The 19,042-nt window shown below is 44.2% G+C and overlaps 1 protein-coding gene across 3 annotated transcripts in view; it reads right to left on the bottom strand.

Moving 5' to 3' along the window:
* bms1 (BMS1 ribosome biogenesis factor) overlaps positions 1-19,042 on the bottom strand; it is a 165,970-nt gene that overhangs the window by 11,815 nt on the left and 135,113 nt on the right. For all 3 annotated transcript variants that reach the window (XM_069885875.1, XM_069885876.1, XM_069885877.1), the window contains exons 17-21: positions 11,059-11,239; positions 8,779-8,837; positions 7,510-7,632; positions 6,678-6,825; positions 744-919 (exon numbers count right to left, since the gene is read on the bottom strand). In XM_069885875.1, coding sequence (XP_069741976.1) covers positions 744-919; positions 6,678-6,825; positions 7,510-7,632; positions 8,779-8,837; positions 11,059-11,239 — 687 coding nt within the window. The remainder of the gene's footprint in view (positions 1-743; positions 920-6,677; positions 6,826-7,509; positions 7,633-8,778; positions 8,838-11,058; positions 11,240-19,042) is intronic.

Genomic DNA, 19,042 nt, shown 5'->3' with positions numbered 1-19,042 from the left:
TTTTACAGATATGTGGTGGCAAATGTGCCGACTGGCTGCATCATGGTCTGGTATGGGAACACCAATACTCCTGAGTGGAAAGCCCTGCAAAAGGTAGTGGACACAGCCCAGGAGATCACTGACAAAACCTTTCCCACCATCAAGAATATCTAAAGCAGGATGGCCAACCTTTTAATTTTTAATTTAGACATACAGAATGGTAACAGGCCATTTCGGCCCATGAGTACGTACCATGGACTCAAGGGCCAAAATGGCATGCTGTATGTCTTAATTAGAAATTAAAAGGTTGGCCGCCCCTGATCTAAAGTAATACTGGTGTCAGAGAGCAACAGCAATCATCAAGGATCCACACCACCCAGCACACACTTTGTTCTCACTACTACCATCAGGAAAGAGGTATAGATGTCACAAGGCTCGCACCACCAGGTTCAGGAACAGTGGCTACCCCTCCACCATCAGACTCCTCAACAGGGACTCATTTAAGGACTCTTACTTTTGCACTTTATTGTTTTTTTTTCCTCTCTGTATTACATAGTATGTTTACATATGTGTATTGGGTACAGTTTTTTTTGCACTACCAATAAGTGGTAATTTTGCCTTGCCCGCAGGAAAAAGAATCTCAGGGTTCTATAGATCTGAAATCTGAATGCTTAAATATTTTAAGAGTCTGTTGTCCACCAAGGGAAATACTGTTTTATATCAAGCCAACATTAGGATTGGACACACCAAACTACCAAAATTACCTTGTATAATGAATCCTCATTTGGTTGCACCTTGATGCCCAAATCATGTTTGAGTTGTCCAAGAGTCCTCATTCCCGACCAGCTCTCCCTTTCAGCATTTGGTCTGAGCAGTGAGGTGACTGGATTATACAATTTTGGCACTGAAACTGGGTACCACGTTCTCATGAAAACAATGTCTGAGTAAAAAAGCAAACAGTTGACTTTTATGGAAATTGGAACAGTACAGTACAAGCCCTTCAGTCCACGATGTTATGATGACTTATAGAAATCTACTCCAGATCAATATAACCCTCTCTTTGTCTTACAAAATAACCAGTAAAGAATATATTTATTGATTGATTTTAAATAAAAAAGTTAAAAACAATATCAGATAAAGAGCATTTAATTGTGCAGGTCAAAAAATATACAAAATAAACAGCAAAGAATTAATTAGGTAGGAGATAAAACAAGCTAGAAGTATAAAAACAGACAATAAAAGTTTCTAGATATTTTGAAAAAGTTAACAAATTGAATGCTGCTCCCATGTAAAAGAATTCTGAGGAATTAATCAAAGAACATTGCTGAATGATAATGATGCCAATTAGTTTATTGTTATCCATTACACAATGTGGATCTGCACCAAAATTCTTATTTGCTTCATCTGAATAGGAACAAAAACTACAAAAGTATACAAACTATACTAAAGAAAGATGTATAGAGAAAAGGGAATGTAAACAAACCGAAGATGCCAATACAGAAAAAATATCAGTAATAAATTAAGTAAGAGTCCTTAAATGAGTCTCTGATTGAGTTTGCTGTTGAGGAGTGAGAGGGAGGGAGAGTAGCTGTTCCTAAACCTGGTGGTGTGAGTCTTGTGGCACATAGACCTCTTTCCTGATGGCAGCAGTGAGAACAGAGCATGTGCTGAGTGGTGTGGATCGTTTATGATTACTCGGAAGGCAGTGTTCCCTGTGGATGTTCTTGACAGCAGGGAGAGTTTTGTGTGTTATGTACTGGGCTGTGACCATTACCTTTTGCAAAGCTTTCGGCTCATACATATTGGTGGCCCCATACCAGGCCATGATGCAGCCAGTCAGCACACTTTCCACCACACATCTGTAAAGGTTTGCAAGGGTTTCCGATGTCATTACTGAAGCTCCGCAAACTCTTGAGAAAGTAGAGGCGTTGATCTGCTTTCTTCACAATGACATTCATGTTTTGAGTCCAGGAAAATTACTCAGTGGAATTTACATTTATTTATCCTCTCTACTTCTGATCTGCCAATGATCACTGGGTCGTATACCTCTGGTTTTCCGTTCCTGGTCCACAATCAGCTCCTTGGTTTTGGTGACACCATTCAGCCAAGTTTTCAATCTCCAGCATTCCCCTTTTTTTATACAGCCCACTATCATGATATCACCAGCAAATTTGTAAGTGGTGTGTTGTCATACTGTTCTTTCTTTGGCTTGGCTTCGCAGACGAAGATTTATGGAGGGGGTAAAAGTCCACGTCAGCTGCAGGCTCGTTTGTGGCTGACGAGTCCGATGCGGGACAGGCAGACACGGTTGCAGCGGCTGCAGGGGAAAATTGGTTGGTTGGGGTTGGGTGTTGGGTTTTTCCTCCTTTGCCTTTTGTCAGTGAGGTGGGCTCTGCGGTCTTCTTCAAAGGAGGTTGCTGCCCGCCGAACTGTGAGGCGCCAAGGTGCACGGTTTGAGGCGATATCAGCCCACTGGTGGTGGTCAATGTGGCAGTCACCAAGAGATTTCTTTAGGCAGTCCTTGTACCTTTTCTTTGGTGCACCTCTGTCACGGTGGCCAGTGGAGAGCTCGCCATATAACACGATCTTGGGAAGGCGATGGTCCTCCATTCTGGAGACGTGACCCACCCAGCGCAGCTGGATCTTCAGCAGCGTGGACTCAATGCTGTCGACCTCTGCCATCTCGAGTACTTCGACGTTAGGGATGAAAGCGCTCCAATGGATGTTGAGGATGGAGCGGAGACAACGCTGGTGGAAGCGTTCTAGGAGCCGTAGGTGATGCCGGTAGAGAACCCATGATTCGGAGCCGAACAGGAGTGTGGGTATGACAACGGCTCTGTATACGCTTATCTTTGTGAGGTTTTTCAGTTGGTTGTTTTTCCAGACTCTTTTGTGTAGTCTTCCAAAGGCGCTATTTGCCTTGGCGAGTCTGTTGTCTATCTCATTGTCGATCCTTGCATCTGATGAAATGGTGCAGCCGAGATAGGTAAACTGGTTGACCGTTTTGAGTTTTGTGTGCCCGATGGAGATGTGGGGGGGCTGGTATACTTCATCCTCTCAAAACATTCATCACTGTGGATGTGAGTGCTACTGCTTGGGAGTCATTTAGGGGAGTTACCACATTCTTCTTGCTACAGGTACAATTCAGGCCTCTGAAACAGATGGGTACCATGGCCTGTAGTGAGATGGTGAAGTTATCCATGAATACAGTGGGAAGTTGGTCAGCACAACTTTTCAGTTGCTCCGTCCAGGCCAGATGATCTCCTTGGATTCACTCTGCTGGCAGCCCTAAAACATTCTTCACATTACTTCTGTGATTTTCTTTGAGAATATTTTTCCCATTTTAATTTCCCATCGTAATTAGACCTTCCTCAATTAAACAATTTACCATTTTTTGGTTTACATCAGTCATTCGCAAATTGGGCAGTGCTTCCCCCCTGGGTGCAGTGAAAAGATCCAAGGGGCTCTTGCCATCAGCGTCTTCTTGAGGGCGGCCAGTGAGAAGCTACGCCACTCTTTAGCAGTGGCTGCCGCTGACAAGACGCGCGCGCTAGGTCACTGTGAGAGCCTTCTGCTTCTTTGCGGCTCCACTTCCTCTGGGTCCTGTTTGCCTTGTCTGCTCTGCTGCCCCCTCTGCCGGGATCACCAACTTCTTCGGTCCCCCTCTCTGTCTGTCTCCTCCTCACTCATCACCGTACCCAAAAGTGCTGGGAACTGGGGGGGGGGGGTGAGGGTGAGGGTGAGGGAGGAGAGCTAGGAATGTGGCCTGAGAGCCATGGGACTAAAAGTTTGGGAACCACTGGTCTACACATATCCTTTTCTGCAGCTGTGCCTAAAGATCAGGGAGTTGTGGTCACTGTCTCTGAAATGTTTACCCACCAAGAGGTTTGTCACCTGACCAGGCTGATTAACTAGTTTTAGATCCAGTGTGGCCACTCCTCTGGTAAGCTTGTTCACATACTGTGTTAAGGATCCTTGGACACACCTGGTAAAATCCCCACTATCAATCAACCAGAAACTTAAACAATTGGCGAGGAAATTAATAAATTAAAATTTTCAAATAAATAAATAAGATGGATCCCATGGGGAGTGCTGAGACTTCACTGGCCACGTGCAGGTTTGCCCCGCTGAACGGGCAATCCCCTTCAATGCACACATATTATTTTTGCTGTCACCACTTTTGTGGAGGTGAGTCGGGTTTTCAGCGCGAGGAAGGCGCGACCGGGAGACTTGAGTGGAGGTGAGTCGGGTTTTCAGCGTAAGGAAAGTGTGCAGAGGGCCTGACCGTGAAACTTTAGTCAGAGCTGGCAAGTTAGAATGGGGGAGGGGGAAGATGGCAGTGATGTTGAGACTTTGCTGTCAAGGCTTAAATTTTAGACCTTGGCGTACAAGACGCAATTTTGAGGTGACTTAAAAGTTTTGAGGATTGTCCTATACACTGGCATGTACATTAAGTAAAAAGTAAGCAAGTTTAAAACTGGCAGAGGTTAATTATGACAGTGGCACATTTAGCGCAACACCAGCAACTGGAGTTCAAATTTAAATTACATAATTAAAGTGAACTTTATATAATTGAAGATGGGCAGGCGACTGAGACCAGGTGTTAAGTCTGTGTTCGGGGCTTTGGGAGCAGGGATGGACAGCCAGAACTGCATGTTAAGTCTGCATTCAGGGTGTTGGGAGCTTGAATCTGCAGGAGGGTGGGCGGCAGGGACCAGATAGTAAGCCTGTGGTCAAGGCGCTGGGAGGGAGGGTGGCCAGGGATTAGGCAAGAGTTTGCTATCGGGATGTCAGAAACTCTGGTGGCAGGCAGCTGCGCCAAAAATAGAGGGTTTACTCTGACATGGAATTAACTATTACATGTGTATATATGTTTCTTATCTGCTCCTCAGTGTCCAGAGGGCCATTAGGGGGCCGATAGACTACTTCCTGTTTCTGACTCAGTGGACTCCCCTCCACAATGTCCTCCCTTTCTACATCTGTGATACTATCCAATTAGTAATTCTACACACCAACCTTTTACCTCCCTTCCTATACCTTTTTAAATATCTAAACCCTAATACCTGCAGCAGCCAATCCCATGCTTATATCAGCCTAATCTCTGTTATAGCCAAAACATCCTCACAATCTCACTGCACCTTGCATCAACTTTTCCACCATTGCTCCATTCTCTGCCTTATCATTCTGGTTCCCATTCCCCTGCCAAACTAGTTGAAACCCTCCCCAACATCTCGAGCCAATTCTGTATTCACAAAGCAAGGTTTCCTTGGGTTTCATACCTCCTTCATTTCTGAATGATCCTTTCATAGGGAACCTTATCAAATACCTTACTGAAATCCATAAAAACTACATCTACCACTCTGCCTTCATCAATGTGCTTTGTTACACCCTCAAAGAATTTAGTCAGGCTCGTAAGACATGACCTTCCCCTGACAAAGCCTCGTGGACTATCCCTAATCAGATCATGCCTCCATAAATGCTTCAAAATCCTGTTGCTCAGGATCTTCTCCAACCGCTTGCCCACCACTGTTGTAAGACTCACTGGTCTATAATTTTCTGCATGATCTCCCTTTCTTGAATAAGGGAACATTTTCAACCCTCCAAATCTTGAGTACTTCTGTGCCCACTGTTGTTGCAAAGATCATGACCAGTTGCCTTGGGTAAAGGTCATCTGGTCCTGAAAACTAATCTATGCTTTTCAAAAGTTCCTCTTTTTAATGTCAACACGCTCAAGCATTTCAGTCCGTTTTAAGTTATCCTCACAATTGCCAAAGTCTTTTTCTCACCGTGTTTCCTTTAAGGATTCTATTCCTTTCTTTCAATTCATCTATCTCCATTGCATGAGGTCTTCCATTTCAGAACATCTGAGATCTCCTCATTCGAAAAACCGTGGCATTCGTTCAGCTGCTATCAACCCTACCCTTACCCACATCTACATATTGGATCAGCTGTAGTTGACTGGTTAGGAGAGCATCTGACAACATTCTCATGGTCACAATGAAGGCAGTTAATAATCAACCACTTCAGTGTAGGCAGTTACAGAAAGGCTGGACAAGAATGTGTAACCATTTGAAAGGATAAAAGTCTAAGACTTAGAATTCAAAGATCTGCAGTCAATTCTGGGGTCAGGAGAGTTTTCCATTTGTTTTGTGCTCACAATTGTTGACACCAGGATCTTGAGGGAAAGGACGGAATGTAAATCAATGATAACGCCCTGCAAAACCCTAAAGGCATTCAGTTTGCAATCGAAGTCACAATATACCAAGAGAAGCACAGAGGTACTCAAAAGTAGGATCCAGCAAGTTATTGGATGAGTACAAAAAATTATTTTGTATCTATTACGTGAAGAAAAATTTCTTTAGAAAATACCAATGGACAAAAAAATCATGGGAATTCACATACCCCTTTTACACAGAGATCTCACTTAATTGATGTGTGATCTTAATTTAATTGGTGTGTGTTTAAATCCAGGTCAGGTCGTTCACACTGAACCAAGAAAAGACAGGTCAGTCGATGTGAAACACATCGGCTCTGATACTACCGACCTTACCAGGATAATAATAACTCCCCTCTACATTCGCTGCATGCACACAGTTAAGAATAAAAGGTGTAATGGAGTGAGTAGGGACAAACAATTTTTTTTTGACTTTTGCATTTGAAAACTGTTTCTTAATAGGATATAAAAGCATATCACTTACCACTCCTTAACAACTTGTCTTCAAAGGTGGCCCTAAAGGCACCCTCTGGTGTACGAAGTGCTTTCTTCACTTGACCACGAATCCCACTAACACTTCGGAGTGATGCATCCTCAAACTTGGCAACTTCCAGTGCAGAGCTGAACATTCCCTGCATGAATATACAATGGATCCATGAAAATGAATGTTTGACAAATCATACACCATTTTAGTCTCCAAGATGATCCAGCTCATTCCCAATGTGTTTTACAGAGCTGTGGGGAATTGAAGGTAAGTCTGTCCCAAGTGGAAATGGAAACAAAGATAATGAACAACAGGAGGATTTCACAGAGGAGATATCATTAGTGTTAAAAAAAAATACAATCAAAGTTCGGTCACCCTGGTTGGCTAAATAAACTGGAAATAAAACGGAACAGTGGAAAGATAGGCAAGGAATCAGAAGAGTGTATGAGCATTTGGTATCTCAAAATACAGAATTATTTCATAAAAATTTGAAGGTAACAGGAGACCTTATTTCCATTTATTTCAAACAATTTCAGTGGGTTTTGATGCTTTGTAAAGTTTTCCTATTCTTCCAACTTTCCACCACTCTTGGCAAATTTGTATGCATGAGCTTCAAGTTTGGTGGTATGGTTAAAAAGAGGTGCAATTTACATGCAATTTGTATGATTGTATGATTATATGATTCAATTCTAGACGTAAAGTTAAAAGACTAAGGGGAAACGGGCAAAAAGGTGGGCAGGCCAAAGGATATCTGAGAAGACCAAGTCAGATGAGCTGAGGAGAAGGAGTTGGGAACACAATTACATGAAAGGCAATGAGAATAAAAGGAAACCTTTATGAAGGCTGTGTTCTTGTATATCTTGAAAGGGAATCCAACCAACTTGAGCTTTTTAACAACATTTATCGATTTATCAATGTTCAGCACCACTCCTGTCGCTGCAATTCTGAAATCTTTCTGCAAAAAGAATCAACAATTAGCTTTGAGGACTGGAAGACTGAACTCGCTTCAATGGTCAGTTGTGGGTGGGGCAGCAACGTGGTAGGTTCCAGGTGAAGGGGTGAGACAGCATCAGGAGGGCAGTGTACCAGCAAAGGGATCAAACATATCAAAACAAAAGGATCATCACATCTCTTGTATTCCCTTTCCTGTTGCTAGCAGGTTTATTTCCCCATTTCAAATGCAAATGTTGAAATCACTGATCATCTTAGCTTCCATCACCCTTGAAAGAAGTGCAGTATCACTCGCTGAGTGAAAGGAGATTCCTCACATTTCCCTAAAGTCAGGGTGTTAACCTTTGAAACATCATGGGAAGAGCCTTTCTCTCTCTTCTAAACCTGCTGCAATCTTGCACATTTCTTCCCCCCCCCCCCACCTTAAATCTATGTCCTCGGGGTACTGATACCCCTACTTAGCAAAAGCCTCTGTATTCACCAAATCCTCATGATTTTGTATGCCTTTATGTGATCACTACTCATCCTAAATGTCAACTATGATGCCCATCAATAACAACTCCCTTTGCCCGCATTAAACCTGTATCCTTGAGCCTTTCTTGTGTAACTACCTATTCACACACCTTTTAAATATTGTTACCTTATCTGCCTCCACCATCTCATCTGGCAGCTTGTTCCAGATGACCACCAACCTCCAATTCCCTTTAACTGTTTGGACTCCGTGTCCCAGTTTTCCGGGACTACCAACAAGCGCATAAACTCTGTGTCCTGGTTTTCCGGGACTGATTTTATACCCAACCACATACTGTACTTCAATACTGTAAAGGTTTACCCATAGATCCAGTCCGATAAAAATGGCCAGAGTCCAAAGGGTTAAGTTACTCTCCTCTCACCTTAAACCTGCGCCTTCTTGTCCTCGATTTCCTCCCCTGTAAAGACGATCAAATCCACACCCTTCATAATTTAACAAATCTCCATAACGTCACCCGTCAGCCTCCTATGTTCCAGTGACAATAAAACCCAGTCTATCCCCGAACAGCAGGGAGCTGTAATGGTGGGGTAGCAGAGTCAAGAGATCCAGGACAACATGGAAGAACCTGCCCTGCATCCAAGGTTGAGGCTTTCTTGCATTCTGCCTGTTGGAACTCACCGTACTACCAACCACAGATGAAATGGCGAAAAATCCCGTGCCTTGTGGAGTAATTGGACCTGGAATAAAGAGGAAAATAAATAGATACAAAGAGTTCAAGGGCACAGAAACAGACCGTCGCCCCACCACACCCACATCAATCAGTGGGCACCCACCTTCCAGCACTGGTCTCTATACCGTAGTTGATTCGTGCTGCTCATGAAACCAACAAATGCAACAAAGTCGATACTGCACAGAGAAAGTTAGTGGAGCAGGCACTGGACAAATTCTTCAGTGTGGTTTAAAATACTTATCTAGGGCAAACAGCTTGTTTGCACAAGATTGAGCACTGTTAACAGAAACCTCAATCCTGTGAATAATGGAATTTGCAAACAAAGCAGTAAATACTCAGAAAGAATCCAAGGAGAGAGATGGTTAATATTCAAGGTCAATGGCCCTTTATCAGAAGGCAAGGTCAAATGCAGAACCCTGCTCTTGGTGGATTGCTCATGGTCATATCTGTTTTGAGTCATATCTGCTCTGAAGATGAAAGCTCTACTGTCACTTGGGTTTACTAACTGAGTGACCCAAGAATATTGTCTTTAAATGCTAGAGTTGGGGGAACGAGACGGAGAAAGGTGAAGTGGCCCACTGGAGGTTTGGTAGTTAAATGATCAGGTGAGTAATCCAAAGCCCTTCATTAATAAACCAGAGGATAAAATAAATTTAATACATTTTTTTCCATCAGTCCTCACTGTAGATGAGATGGTTAATAATCTACAGACATCAGACAGAGAGGGTGTCTCAAGAAAGTATCCTCTATCCTCAAGGACCCTCACCAGCCTCTTCTCAATGATACCATCAGGAAGGAGCTTCAGGAGCCTGAAGACGGACATTGAACATAACAAAAACAACTTCTTCCCCTCCACTGTCAGATTTCTCCCTCACTTTTTTTCTCTCCTTTTGCATTAATATTTTTTTAAAATTTATAGAAATGTAATTTATAGCAAATTTTGCACTTATCATGCACAATACGGCTACCTCAAAACAAAAAAATTAATCACACATGTCATGACAATAAAAACTGATTCTAAAAATTCTGACAGGCTGAAAAAAAAATCGAAGAATTAAAAAAGAAAAATCCCAATTACAAGGTTTTAAAGTAATGGAAAAGCTTAGGTTGCTAAAGGCAGACAAGGTGCCAAGACCTAATGGAGTCTTCTCGTGTTGTAAAGAAAGTGCTGCAGAGATATGTGGGAATCTAGGGCAGGGGCCTTGGCAATTGTTGAGGGACAGAAAAATGATTAACAGTGGTTAGCACAACACTATGACAGCACCAGCGACCTGGGTTCGAATTCACTGCTGCCTGTGAGGAGTTTGTACGTTCTCACCATGTCTGCGTGGGTTTCCTCCGGATGCTCTGGTTTCCTCCCACCCTTCAAAACATATGGGGGTTGTCCATTCATTGGAGTATTTGGGTGGCATAGGCTTGTGGGCTGGAAGGGCCTGTTAATGGGCTGTATGTCTAAATATAAATTTAAAGGCTGCAAGACAAGTTTGGAGGACAGGCCTGTGAGCTTCATGTCAGTTGAGAGCAAGCCCCCGGAGAGGATTCCAACATGCCTGTAAGGACTGATTAGATATAGTCAGTATGGCTTTTTTTGTGTTGGAAATTGTTTCTCACAAATTTGGGAGTTTTTTTTAATAAAAGAGGTGACCAAGACAATTGATCAGGGAAGACATTATTATGTGGACTTTAGCAAAGTCTTTGACGAGTTCCAAGTGGTAGGCTAGTTTGGAAGGTCAGTTCACCTGGTATCCAGGGTATATTGGTCAATTGGAAAATTGGATACAGAACTGGCTTGATTGTGGGAGGCAGAGTGGTATCAAAGTGGAGGCTTGTGACCAATGGTGTGCCATAGGGATTGTTGCTGGGCCCAGGACTTGGATAACAATCTCGTTAGCATGGTAACTAAGTTTGCAGATACAGTGAACAGTGAAGAAAGTGATCTGAGATCACAACAGGATCAAAACGAATTGGCAAGTAATGTCAGATGGAACTTAATTTGGAAATCCAGGGGAGGATTTACAGAGTAAATGAAAGTGTGGGAACACCACCACCTACAGATTTCCCTCATGTCCCAAACACCTGAAAACAGACAAGAAATTCTTTCAACATCACTGGATCCAAATTCTGGAATGCCCTACCCAAGAATATTGTTGTTGTATCTTTAAAGGAGAACTAGGACTGGAATTAAATTCCAGCATAGCATCTGAAAAATTAGTAAATGAGTTTGTTACCCCATATTGTAGCAGAACAGTGCATGTGCTCAGGTGTGTATTTGAGCAGTCTATGGCGTCCATTGTGGTCCTCAATGTGATACAACGGGATTGTTTGAAAGCGCCTCCAACCAAGGGAAAAAATCAAAGGGTCCCTGGTCTTCAGAATCTTCTTATGCCATCGATGTTTCTTCAAACGCATCTGGTCCAGAAGATAAAGGCATGGTTAGGAGGCAACCACAGCCCCAGAAAATTAGAATCAATTCTGGAAATTAATCTCAACATTATGTTCCTGCACTTCTGAGCTCATTCTAACAAATATAACTCCAATTAAACAAGCAATCTGCAGATGTTGGGGTTCTATGGACAAGAATAGGTCTGGCCTTTCAGTTGAGATTGGAGAAAGGCCAACTTTAATTTTGTCAGAAAAGATCTGACATGTATGAATTGGAACATATTGGCAAAGGTGCGCTTGGTAAAAAGGAACCTTCAAAGGTGAAATGTCGAGAGTACAGAGCTTCTAAGTTCCTGTCATAATTAAAGGCAAGACCAACTGGTAGAAGGAACCTTAGTTTTCGAGAGATATTGAGGCCCTGGTTAAGAAGAAAGAGATGCATAGCAGAAGGTAGCAAGAAACAAATGAAGCACTTAGAACAGAGATGCATAGGATTTTCTTCAGCCATAGGGTGGTAAATTTGGAATTTGTTGCCCCAGTTGTTTTAAAGGCCAGATTATTAGGTGTATTTAAGGCAGAGATTTATAGGTTGATTAGCCAGGGCATCCGAGGTTATGGGAAGAAGGCTGGGCAGTGGGACTGAGTTGGAAAAAGTATCAGTTCACGATTAAATGGTGGGGCAGACTCGATGGGCTGAATGGCCCATTTCTGCTCTTCTGTCTTGTGGTCTTATGGGACTGCAATGGAATTAAGGTAGGCAGATACCAGTTTGGTGGGGGGGGGGGGGGGGGTAGGAGCACGGTTAAACAATGGGTCTATTGGGACAATTGCATTGGAGGTAGAACCAAACACTGCGGGGTTAGGAAACAAAAGGTTGGAGGTCGTGGGGGGGTGTGTATACAAGTTTATACATGATGCACGAGGCAGTGGCTTGGTTTGTTTGTTGGGGTCAAAGGTAAGAGAAGGTGTTTGAGAGCTGTCACCTGCCTTTGGCAAGGTAGAGGCCAGACCACAACAGCACAACCCATGTTTGCGGGTGAGGTTGGGAATGGTGCAGAGAGAGTGGAGGGCAGAGCATTCAGAAGAGGTGAGATTAGAATAAATGAGGGGAGTGGTGAAGTTGAGACGGTTCATGTCTCGGCGGCAGTTAGAAAAATAAAGATCCAGAGTGGGCAAAGGACCAGATCGAGGTGTCCAAGAGGAGGAAGGTATAAGGCGAGAGAAGGGGTCAGCAGCGGAGGATGGAGAATCCTGGTGGAAAAAGTAGACATGGAGATGAAGATGTCAGAAGAAGGGATCAGCATCATGGCGTGCGTGAAACTCAGAGTTGTGGGCAAACAGGCAAAGGGTGAGGCCTCTACTGAGGACGGAATGTTCGGTATTCGACAGGGGAAGGTCGGTGCAAATGGTAAAAGAGAGGCGAGGGTGAGAGTGGGGGCCAGTACGATGGTGGGTGTTAAGGGGGAAGGAGGAGTGGATCAGAATGTGGGATGGGGGGGGGGGGGTGAATCCAGGGGAGGAAGTACAGGGCAAAGGGGAAGGTCAGAGAGGGGAGGAGGGGGGGTTGAGGGAGGTCAGAGAGGGGAGGAGGGGGGTTGAGGGAGGTCAGAGGGGAGTAGGAGGGTTGGGGAGGTCAGAGAGGGGAGGGGGTTGGGGAGGTTTGAGAGGGTAGGAGAGGGTTAGGAAGGTCAGAGAGGGGAGAGGAGGGTTGAGGAGGTCAGAGAAGGAAGGAGGGGGTTGGGGAGGTCAAAAAGGTGCTACACCAATCCCTCTTACCCCTCCAATTCTATGACACCAAAAGCAGTGAAATCCCAGAATATTTAGCTACCAGTCACAACCCTCCTGCAACCACGTCTCACTAATCGCCACCACGTCATACTGCCAAGTGTCTATCCACACCTTCAGCTCGTCCACCTTCCTTACAACACTCCTAGCATTAAAGTAAATGCATTTCAGAGATTTCCCACATTTTACCTTCTGCTTATCCCCATCTTTACAGACAATTTATTACCATCATTCCCCCCTCCATCATTGCACTGATCATTTTACTTCTTGATCACCTGTCTTTCCACCCCCACACTGTCTACAAACCTGCTCTATTTGCAGACTAACCTCCTCTTTGCTGTTCTCCTTTATTTGGATCCCTTTCCCCAACCATTCTAGTTTAAAGCCTCCTTAGTAGCCTGAGCAAATGCTCCTGTCATGATTCTGGTCCCTCTAAGATTCAGATGCAACCTGTCTGTTCGGGTCTTGAATAAATGTTTTACAATTGGTACTCCTTTCAAAACATTTATTCAAGATATGATGCCAGGGTCCGGGATGTAACTTCTCGTGTCCAAGATATCCTAAGGGGGGGGGAAGGTAATGAGCCAGAGGTCGTGGTCCATGTTGGTACCAACGACATAGGAAGGAAGAGTGAAGTGGTCCTACAAAATGAATATAGGAAGTTTTCTTTGTCGTGTCCAGAGAATCTCCTATTTGTCCTCCTAACCATTGAATCCCCTATAACTATTGCCCTCCCTCTTCCTTTCCCTACCCTTCTGGGCTACAGAGGCCGACCTTGTGTCAGAGGAGCAGCCACTGATGCTTTCCCCAGCTTGACTGCCCACCTCCCCCAACAGTACTCAAGGAGTGACCACCTGGCCTTACTCTCCCCGAACAATGTGAGGTCATCGAGCTGCAGCTTCAGTTCCCTAACATGGTCCCTGAGACTCCAGGACCTCCCACATCTGACATTGAGAACAGCAAACTGCTATCACACACATCCCTTCTTGCTCCCTCTTACCTTACAAATAGAATAAAAAATGATAATGTCTGACAAATATACAGACTTATCTTAATCCAGATATACTCAACCTCTGCTCGCCAAAACCTCTGCTCGCCAAAGCCTCGAAGTCCCACTCCTTCACCAGGCCACTCATTCGCTGGCCGCTCCTTTGCCTTACCCTCCTTTTATTGGTCCTTGACCAATTAACCCCATCAATCTCACCTCGCTCCCAATTAACAAACTACAACCCCAGTACATTTTGAAGTAAACCAGAGGAAACCCATGCAGACATGGTGAGAGCGTACAAACTCCTCACAGACAGCACCGGATTCAAACCCGGGTTGCTGGCACAGTAATATCACTGCATTAACAGTAATATCACTACACTACCATGCACCATCAACCAATTTGACTCTGTAAACATCGATCCCAACTCCTAAAATCCTCATCAACAAGGGCTTCATACATTTACTCCAAAGAAAGGGAAAGATCCTTATTACCATCCTACGATATAATTATTAAATAGATGATAAAATTGTATCCAAATTATTAGCTAACAGATTAACAAAATATTTACCTAAATTAATAAATATGGACAAGACTGGCTTTATTAAACATAGAAGATATGTGAACAATATAGTTAAATTTATGTTTATTAAATGTGGCCCAGAAAGAAAAGATACCAGCAGTAGCGCTGGTTTTAGATGCGGAAAAAGCATTTGATAGACTAGAATTGGACTTTTTATTTAAAGTATTAAATGTTTTCAGAATTCCAAATGATTTTATAAATTGGATAAGAGCTTTGTATAATCATCCAAAAGCTAAGGTGGTCATGAATAGGCAAATATCTAAACCTTTTCCATTAGAAAGATCATCTTGACAAGGATTCCCATTGTCACCATTTTTATTTGCATTGGGTATAGAACCATTGGCAGAAGAGATGAGATAATAAGATTAAAGGTTTTATGGGAGAATTTTATGATTTTATGATAAAATTAGCTTGTTTGCAGATGATGTTATATTACATCTTACAGAACCACAAATCTTCTTTCTTCTTCTTTGGCTTGGCTTCGTGGTCGAAGATTTATGCAGGGGTAAATGTCCACGTCAGCTGCAGGCTCGTTTGTGGCTGACAAGACCGATGCGGGATAGGCAGACACGGTTGCAGCGGTTGCAGGGGAAAATTGGTTGGTTGGGGTTGGGTGCTGGGTTTTTCCTCCTTTGTCTTTTGTCAGTGAGGTGGGCTCTGCGGTCTTTTTCAAAGGAGGTTGCTGCCCGCCGAACTGTGAGGTGCCAAGATGCACGGTTTGAGGCGATATCAGCTCACTGGCGGTGATCAATGTGGCAGGCACCAAGAGATTTCTTTAGGCAGTCCTTGTGCCTCTTCTATGGTGCACCTCTGACACGATGGCCAGTGGAGAGCTCGCCATATAACACGATCTTGGGAAGGCGATTGTCCTCCATTCTGGAGACGTGACCTACCCAGCGCAGTTTGATCTTCAACAGCGTGGATTCGATGCTGTCTGCCTCTGCCATCTCGAGTACTTCGATGTTAGGGTTGAAGTCGCTCCAATGAATGTTGAGGATGGAGCGGAGACAACGCTGGTGGAAGCATTCTAGGACCCATGATTCGGAGCCGTACAGGAGTGTGGGTATGACAATGGCTCTGTATACGCTAATCTTTGTGAGGGCTTTCAGTTGTTTGTTTTTCCAGACTCTTTTGTGTAGTCTTCCAAAGGCGCAATTTACCTTGGCGAGTCTGTTGTTTATCTCGTTGTCGATCCTTGCATCCGATGAAATGGTGCAGCCGAGATAGGTAAACTGGTTGACCGTTTTGAGTTTTGTGTGCCCAATGGAGATGTGGGGGGGCTGGTAGTCATGGTGGGGAGCTGGCTGATGGAGGACCTCAATTTTCTTCAGGCTGACTTCCAGGCCAAACATTTTGGCAGTTTCCACAAAACAGGACATCAAGCGCTGAAGAGCTGGCTCTGAATGAGCAACTAAAGCGGCATCGTCTGCAAAGAATAGTTCACGGACAAGTTGCTCTTGTGCCTTGGTGTGAGCTTTCAGGCACCTCAGATTGAAGAGATTGCCATCCGTGCGGTACCGGATGTAAACAGCATCTTCATTGTTGAGGTCTTTCATGGCTTGGTTCAGCATCATGCTGAAGAAGATTAAAAAGAGGGTTGGTGCGAGAACGCAGCCTTGCTTCACGCCATTGTTTATGGAGAAGGGTTCAGAGAGCTCATTGCTGTATCTGACCTGACCTTGTTGGTTTTCATGCAGTTGGATAACCATGTTGAGGAACTTTGGGAGGCATCTGAGGCGCTCTAGTATTTGCCAAAGCCCTTTCCTGCTCACGGTGTCGAAGGCTTTGGTGAGGTCAACAAAGGTGATGTAGAGTCCTTTGTTTTGTTCTCTGCACTTTTCTTGGAGCTGTCTGAGGGCAAAGACCATGTCAGTAGTTCCTCTGTTTGCGTGAAAGCCGCACTGTGATTCTGGGAGAACATTCTCGGTGACACTAGGTATTATTCTATTTAGGAGAATCCTAGCGAAGATTTTGCCTGCAATGGAGAGCAGCGTGATTCCCCTGTAGTTTGAGCAGTCTGATTCTCGCCTTTGTTTTTGTACAGGGTGATGATGATGGCATCACGAAGGTCCTGAGGCAGTTTTCCTTGGTCCCAGCAAAGCTTGAAAAACTCATGCAGTTTGGCATGGAGAGTTTTGCTGCCAGCCTTCCAGATCTCTGGGGGGATTCCATCCATATCTGCTGCTTTGCCACTTTTCAGCTGTTCAATTGCCTTATATGTCTCTTCCCGGGTGAGGACCTCATCCAGCTCTAGCCTTAGGGGCTGTTAAGGGAGCTGGAGCAGGGCGGAATCTTGGACTGAGCGGTTGGCACTGAAAAGAGATTGGAAGTGTTCTGACCATCGGTTGAGGATGGAGATCTTGTCGCTGAGGAGGACTTTGCCGCCTGAGCTGCACAGCGGGCTTTGGACTTGGGGTGAGGGGCCTTACACAGCCTTTAGAGCATCGTAAAAATTCCTGAAGTCGCCAATGTCTGCGCTGAGCTGGGTTCGTTTGGCGAGGCTAGTCCACCACTCATTTTGGATCTCCCGGAGTTTGCGCTGAAGATGGCTGCATGCACGACAGAAGGCTTGTTTCTTCTCTGGACAGGACGGCTTTGTAAGGTTAGCCTGGTGGGCAGATTGCTTCTTTGCCAGCAGCTCCTGGATTTCCTGACTGTTTTCGTCGAACCAGTCCTTGTTTTTCCTGGAGGAGAAGCCCAGTACCTCTTCAGTGGATTGCAGTATTGTAGTCTTCAGCTGATCCCAGAGGGTTTCAGGGGACGAGTCCATGAGGCGGATTGCATCCTCGAGCTTTGCTTTGAGGTTTGCCTGGACGTTTCCTCTCACTTCGTCTGACTGCAGGTTTCCAACATTGAACCTCTTTCTGGAGGCTTTACTGTTCCTGGGCTTTGGCTTGAAGTGAAGGTTGAGCTTGCAGCAAACCAGCCGGTGGTCAGTGTGGCATTCCGCACTGGGCATGACCCTGGTGTGGAGCACATCTTGTTTGTCTCTTTCTCGCACCAGGACGTAGTCCAGGAGGTGCCAGTGTTTGGATCGGGGATGCATCCAGGTAGTCTTCAGGCTGTCCCTCTGCTGAAAAAGGGTGTTTGTAATGACAAGCCGCTGTTCTGCGCAGAGGTCCAACAGGAGGCGCCCATTTTCATTGCACTTGCCGACACCATGCTTGCCCAGGATTCCTGGCCAGGTTTCTAAGTCTTTACCGACGCGAGTGTTGAAGTCGCCAAGGATGACAACCTTGTTGGCTGGAGGGGTGCGTTGAATGAGGTTGCGCAGATCAGTGTAGAACTTGTCCTTTTCTGCTTGTTCCGCCTGGAGGGTTGGAGCATTGACACTAATGAGGGTGATGCAACGGTTGTTTTGAAGAGGTAGTCGCATGGACATGATCCGGTCCGAGTGGCCTGTCGGGAGGTTTTCGAGTTTGGAGGCAATGGAGTTCTTGACCATGAAGCCTACACCAGATAGGCGTCGTTCATCCATAGGCTTGCCAGACCAGTAGAGTGTGTAGCCCACGCCGCATTCTTGGAGGCTGCCTACATCTGCAAGGTGGACTTTGCTGAGAGCGACTATGTCGATGTCAAGTCTGAGGAGTTCATGTGCGTTGAGGGCAGTCCGACGTTCAGGTCGGTGTCTGTCGGCCTTGTCTAGCATGGTTCTGATGTTCCAGCATGCTAGCTTGAGTTTGTGAGCATCTTTTGAGGGGGAGGACGTGGAGGGGGAGGACGTGGACCTGTCCTCGGGCCTAAGCAAAGGAGCTCTTAGGTGAAGAAAATAAATGTATGATTGGCAGAATATGGTTTGATATCAGGTTATAAAGTCAATTTCCTACATTGGTGAAGTGATGCCTATGAATGATGGGACTATACATTAAGTAAGCAAGTGATGAGATTTAAGTGGCAAAAGGAAGCAATTAAATATTTAGAAATTAATATTGATAGAAATTTAAATAATTTATTTAGATTAAATTATCTACAATTACAGAAAAAATTGATGAAGATGTAAAGGTTTACCAATAACTTTAATAGGGAGGGTAAATTGTATAAAGATGAATATTTTTCTGAGGTTGCAATATTTACTTCAGTTATTACCCATTCTTATACCAATAAAATTTTTTCAAGAAATAAATAAGTGTAAGAAAATTTAATTGACATGATAAAATGCCAAGGATAGCTTTGGAGAAACTAACTTGGAAACACAGTTGCCAAATTAAAAAAATTATTATAAAGCAGCTCAATTAATATTTCTATCCTCCTGTTATCAAAATGGGGAGAAGACAGCGAGGGTACAGATTGAAATGAATAATATAGGAGAAACTAATCCAGAGCATTTTTTGTATAAATGGAACGAGGAACTTTCAAAAGGAGTACCAATTGTAAAACATTTATTCAAGATATGGAATGGAATTCATATAGAAAGAGGAATTAAGAACTGCCAAATAGCTAAGATGATGTTAAAGCAGAATCCACATTCCTTTTA

Source organism: Narcine bancroftii, chromosome 6 (assembly GCF_036971445.1).
Source record: "Narcine bancroftii isolate sNarBan1 chromosome 6, sNarBan1.hap1, whole genome shotgun sequence".
NCBI lineage: Eukaryota > Metazoa > Chordata > Chondrichthyes > Torpediniformes > Narcinidae > Narcine > Narcine bancroftii.
This window is presented reverse-complemented; position numbering and strand designations above follow the sequence as displayed.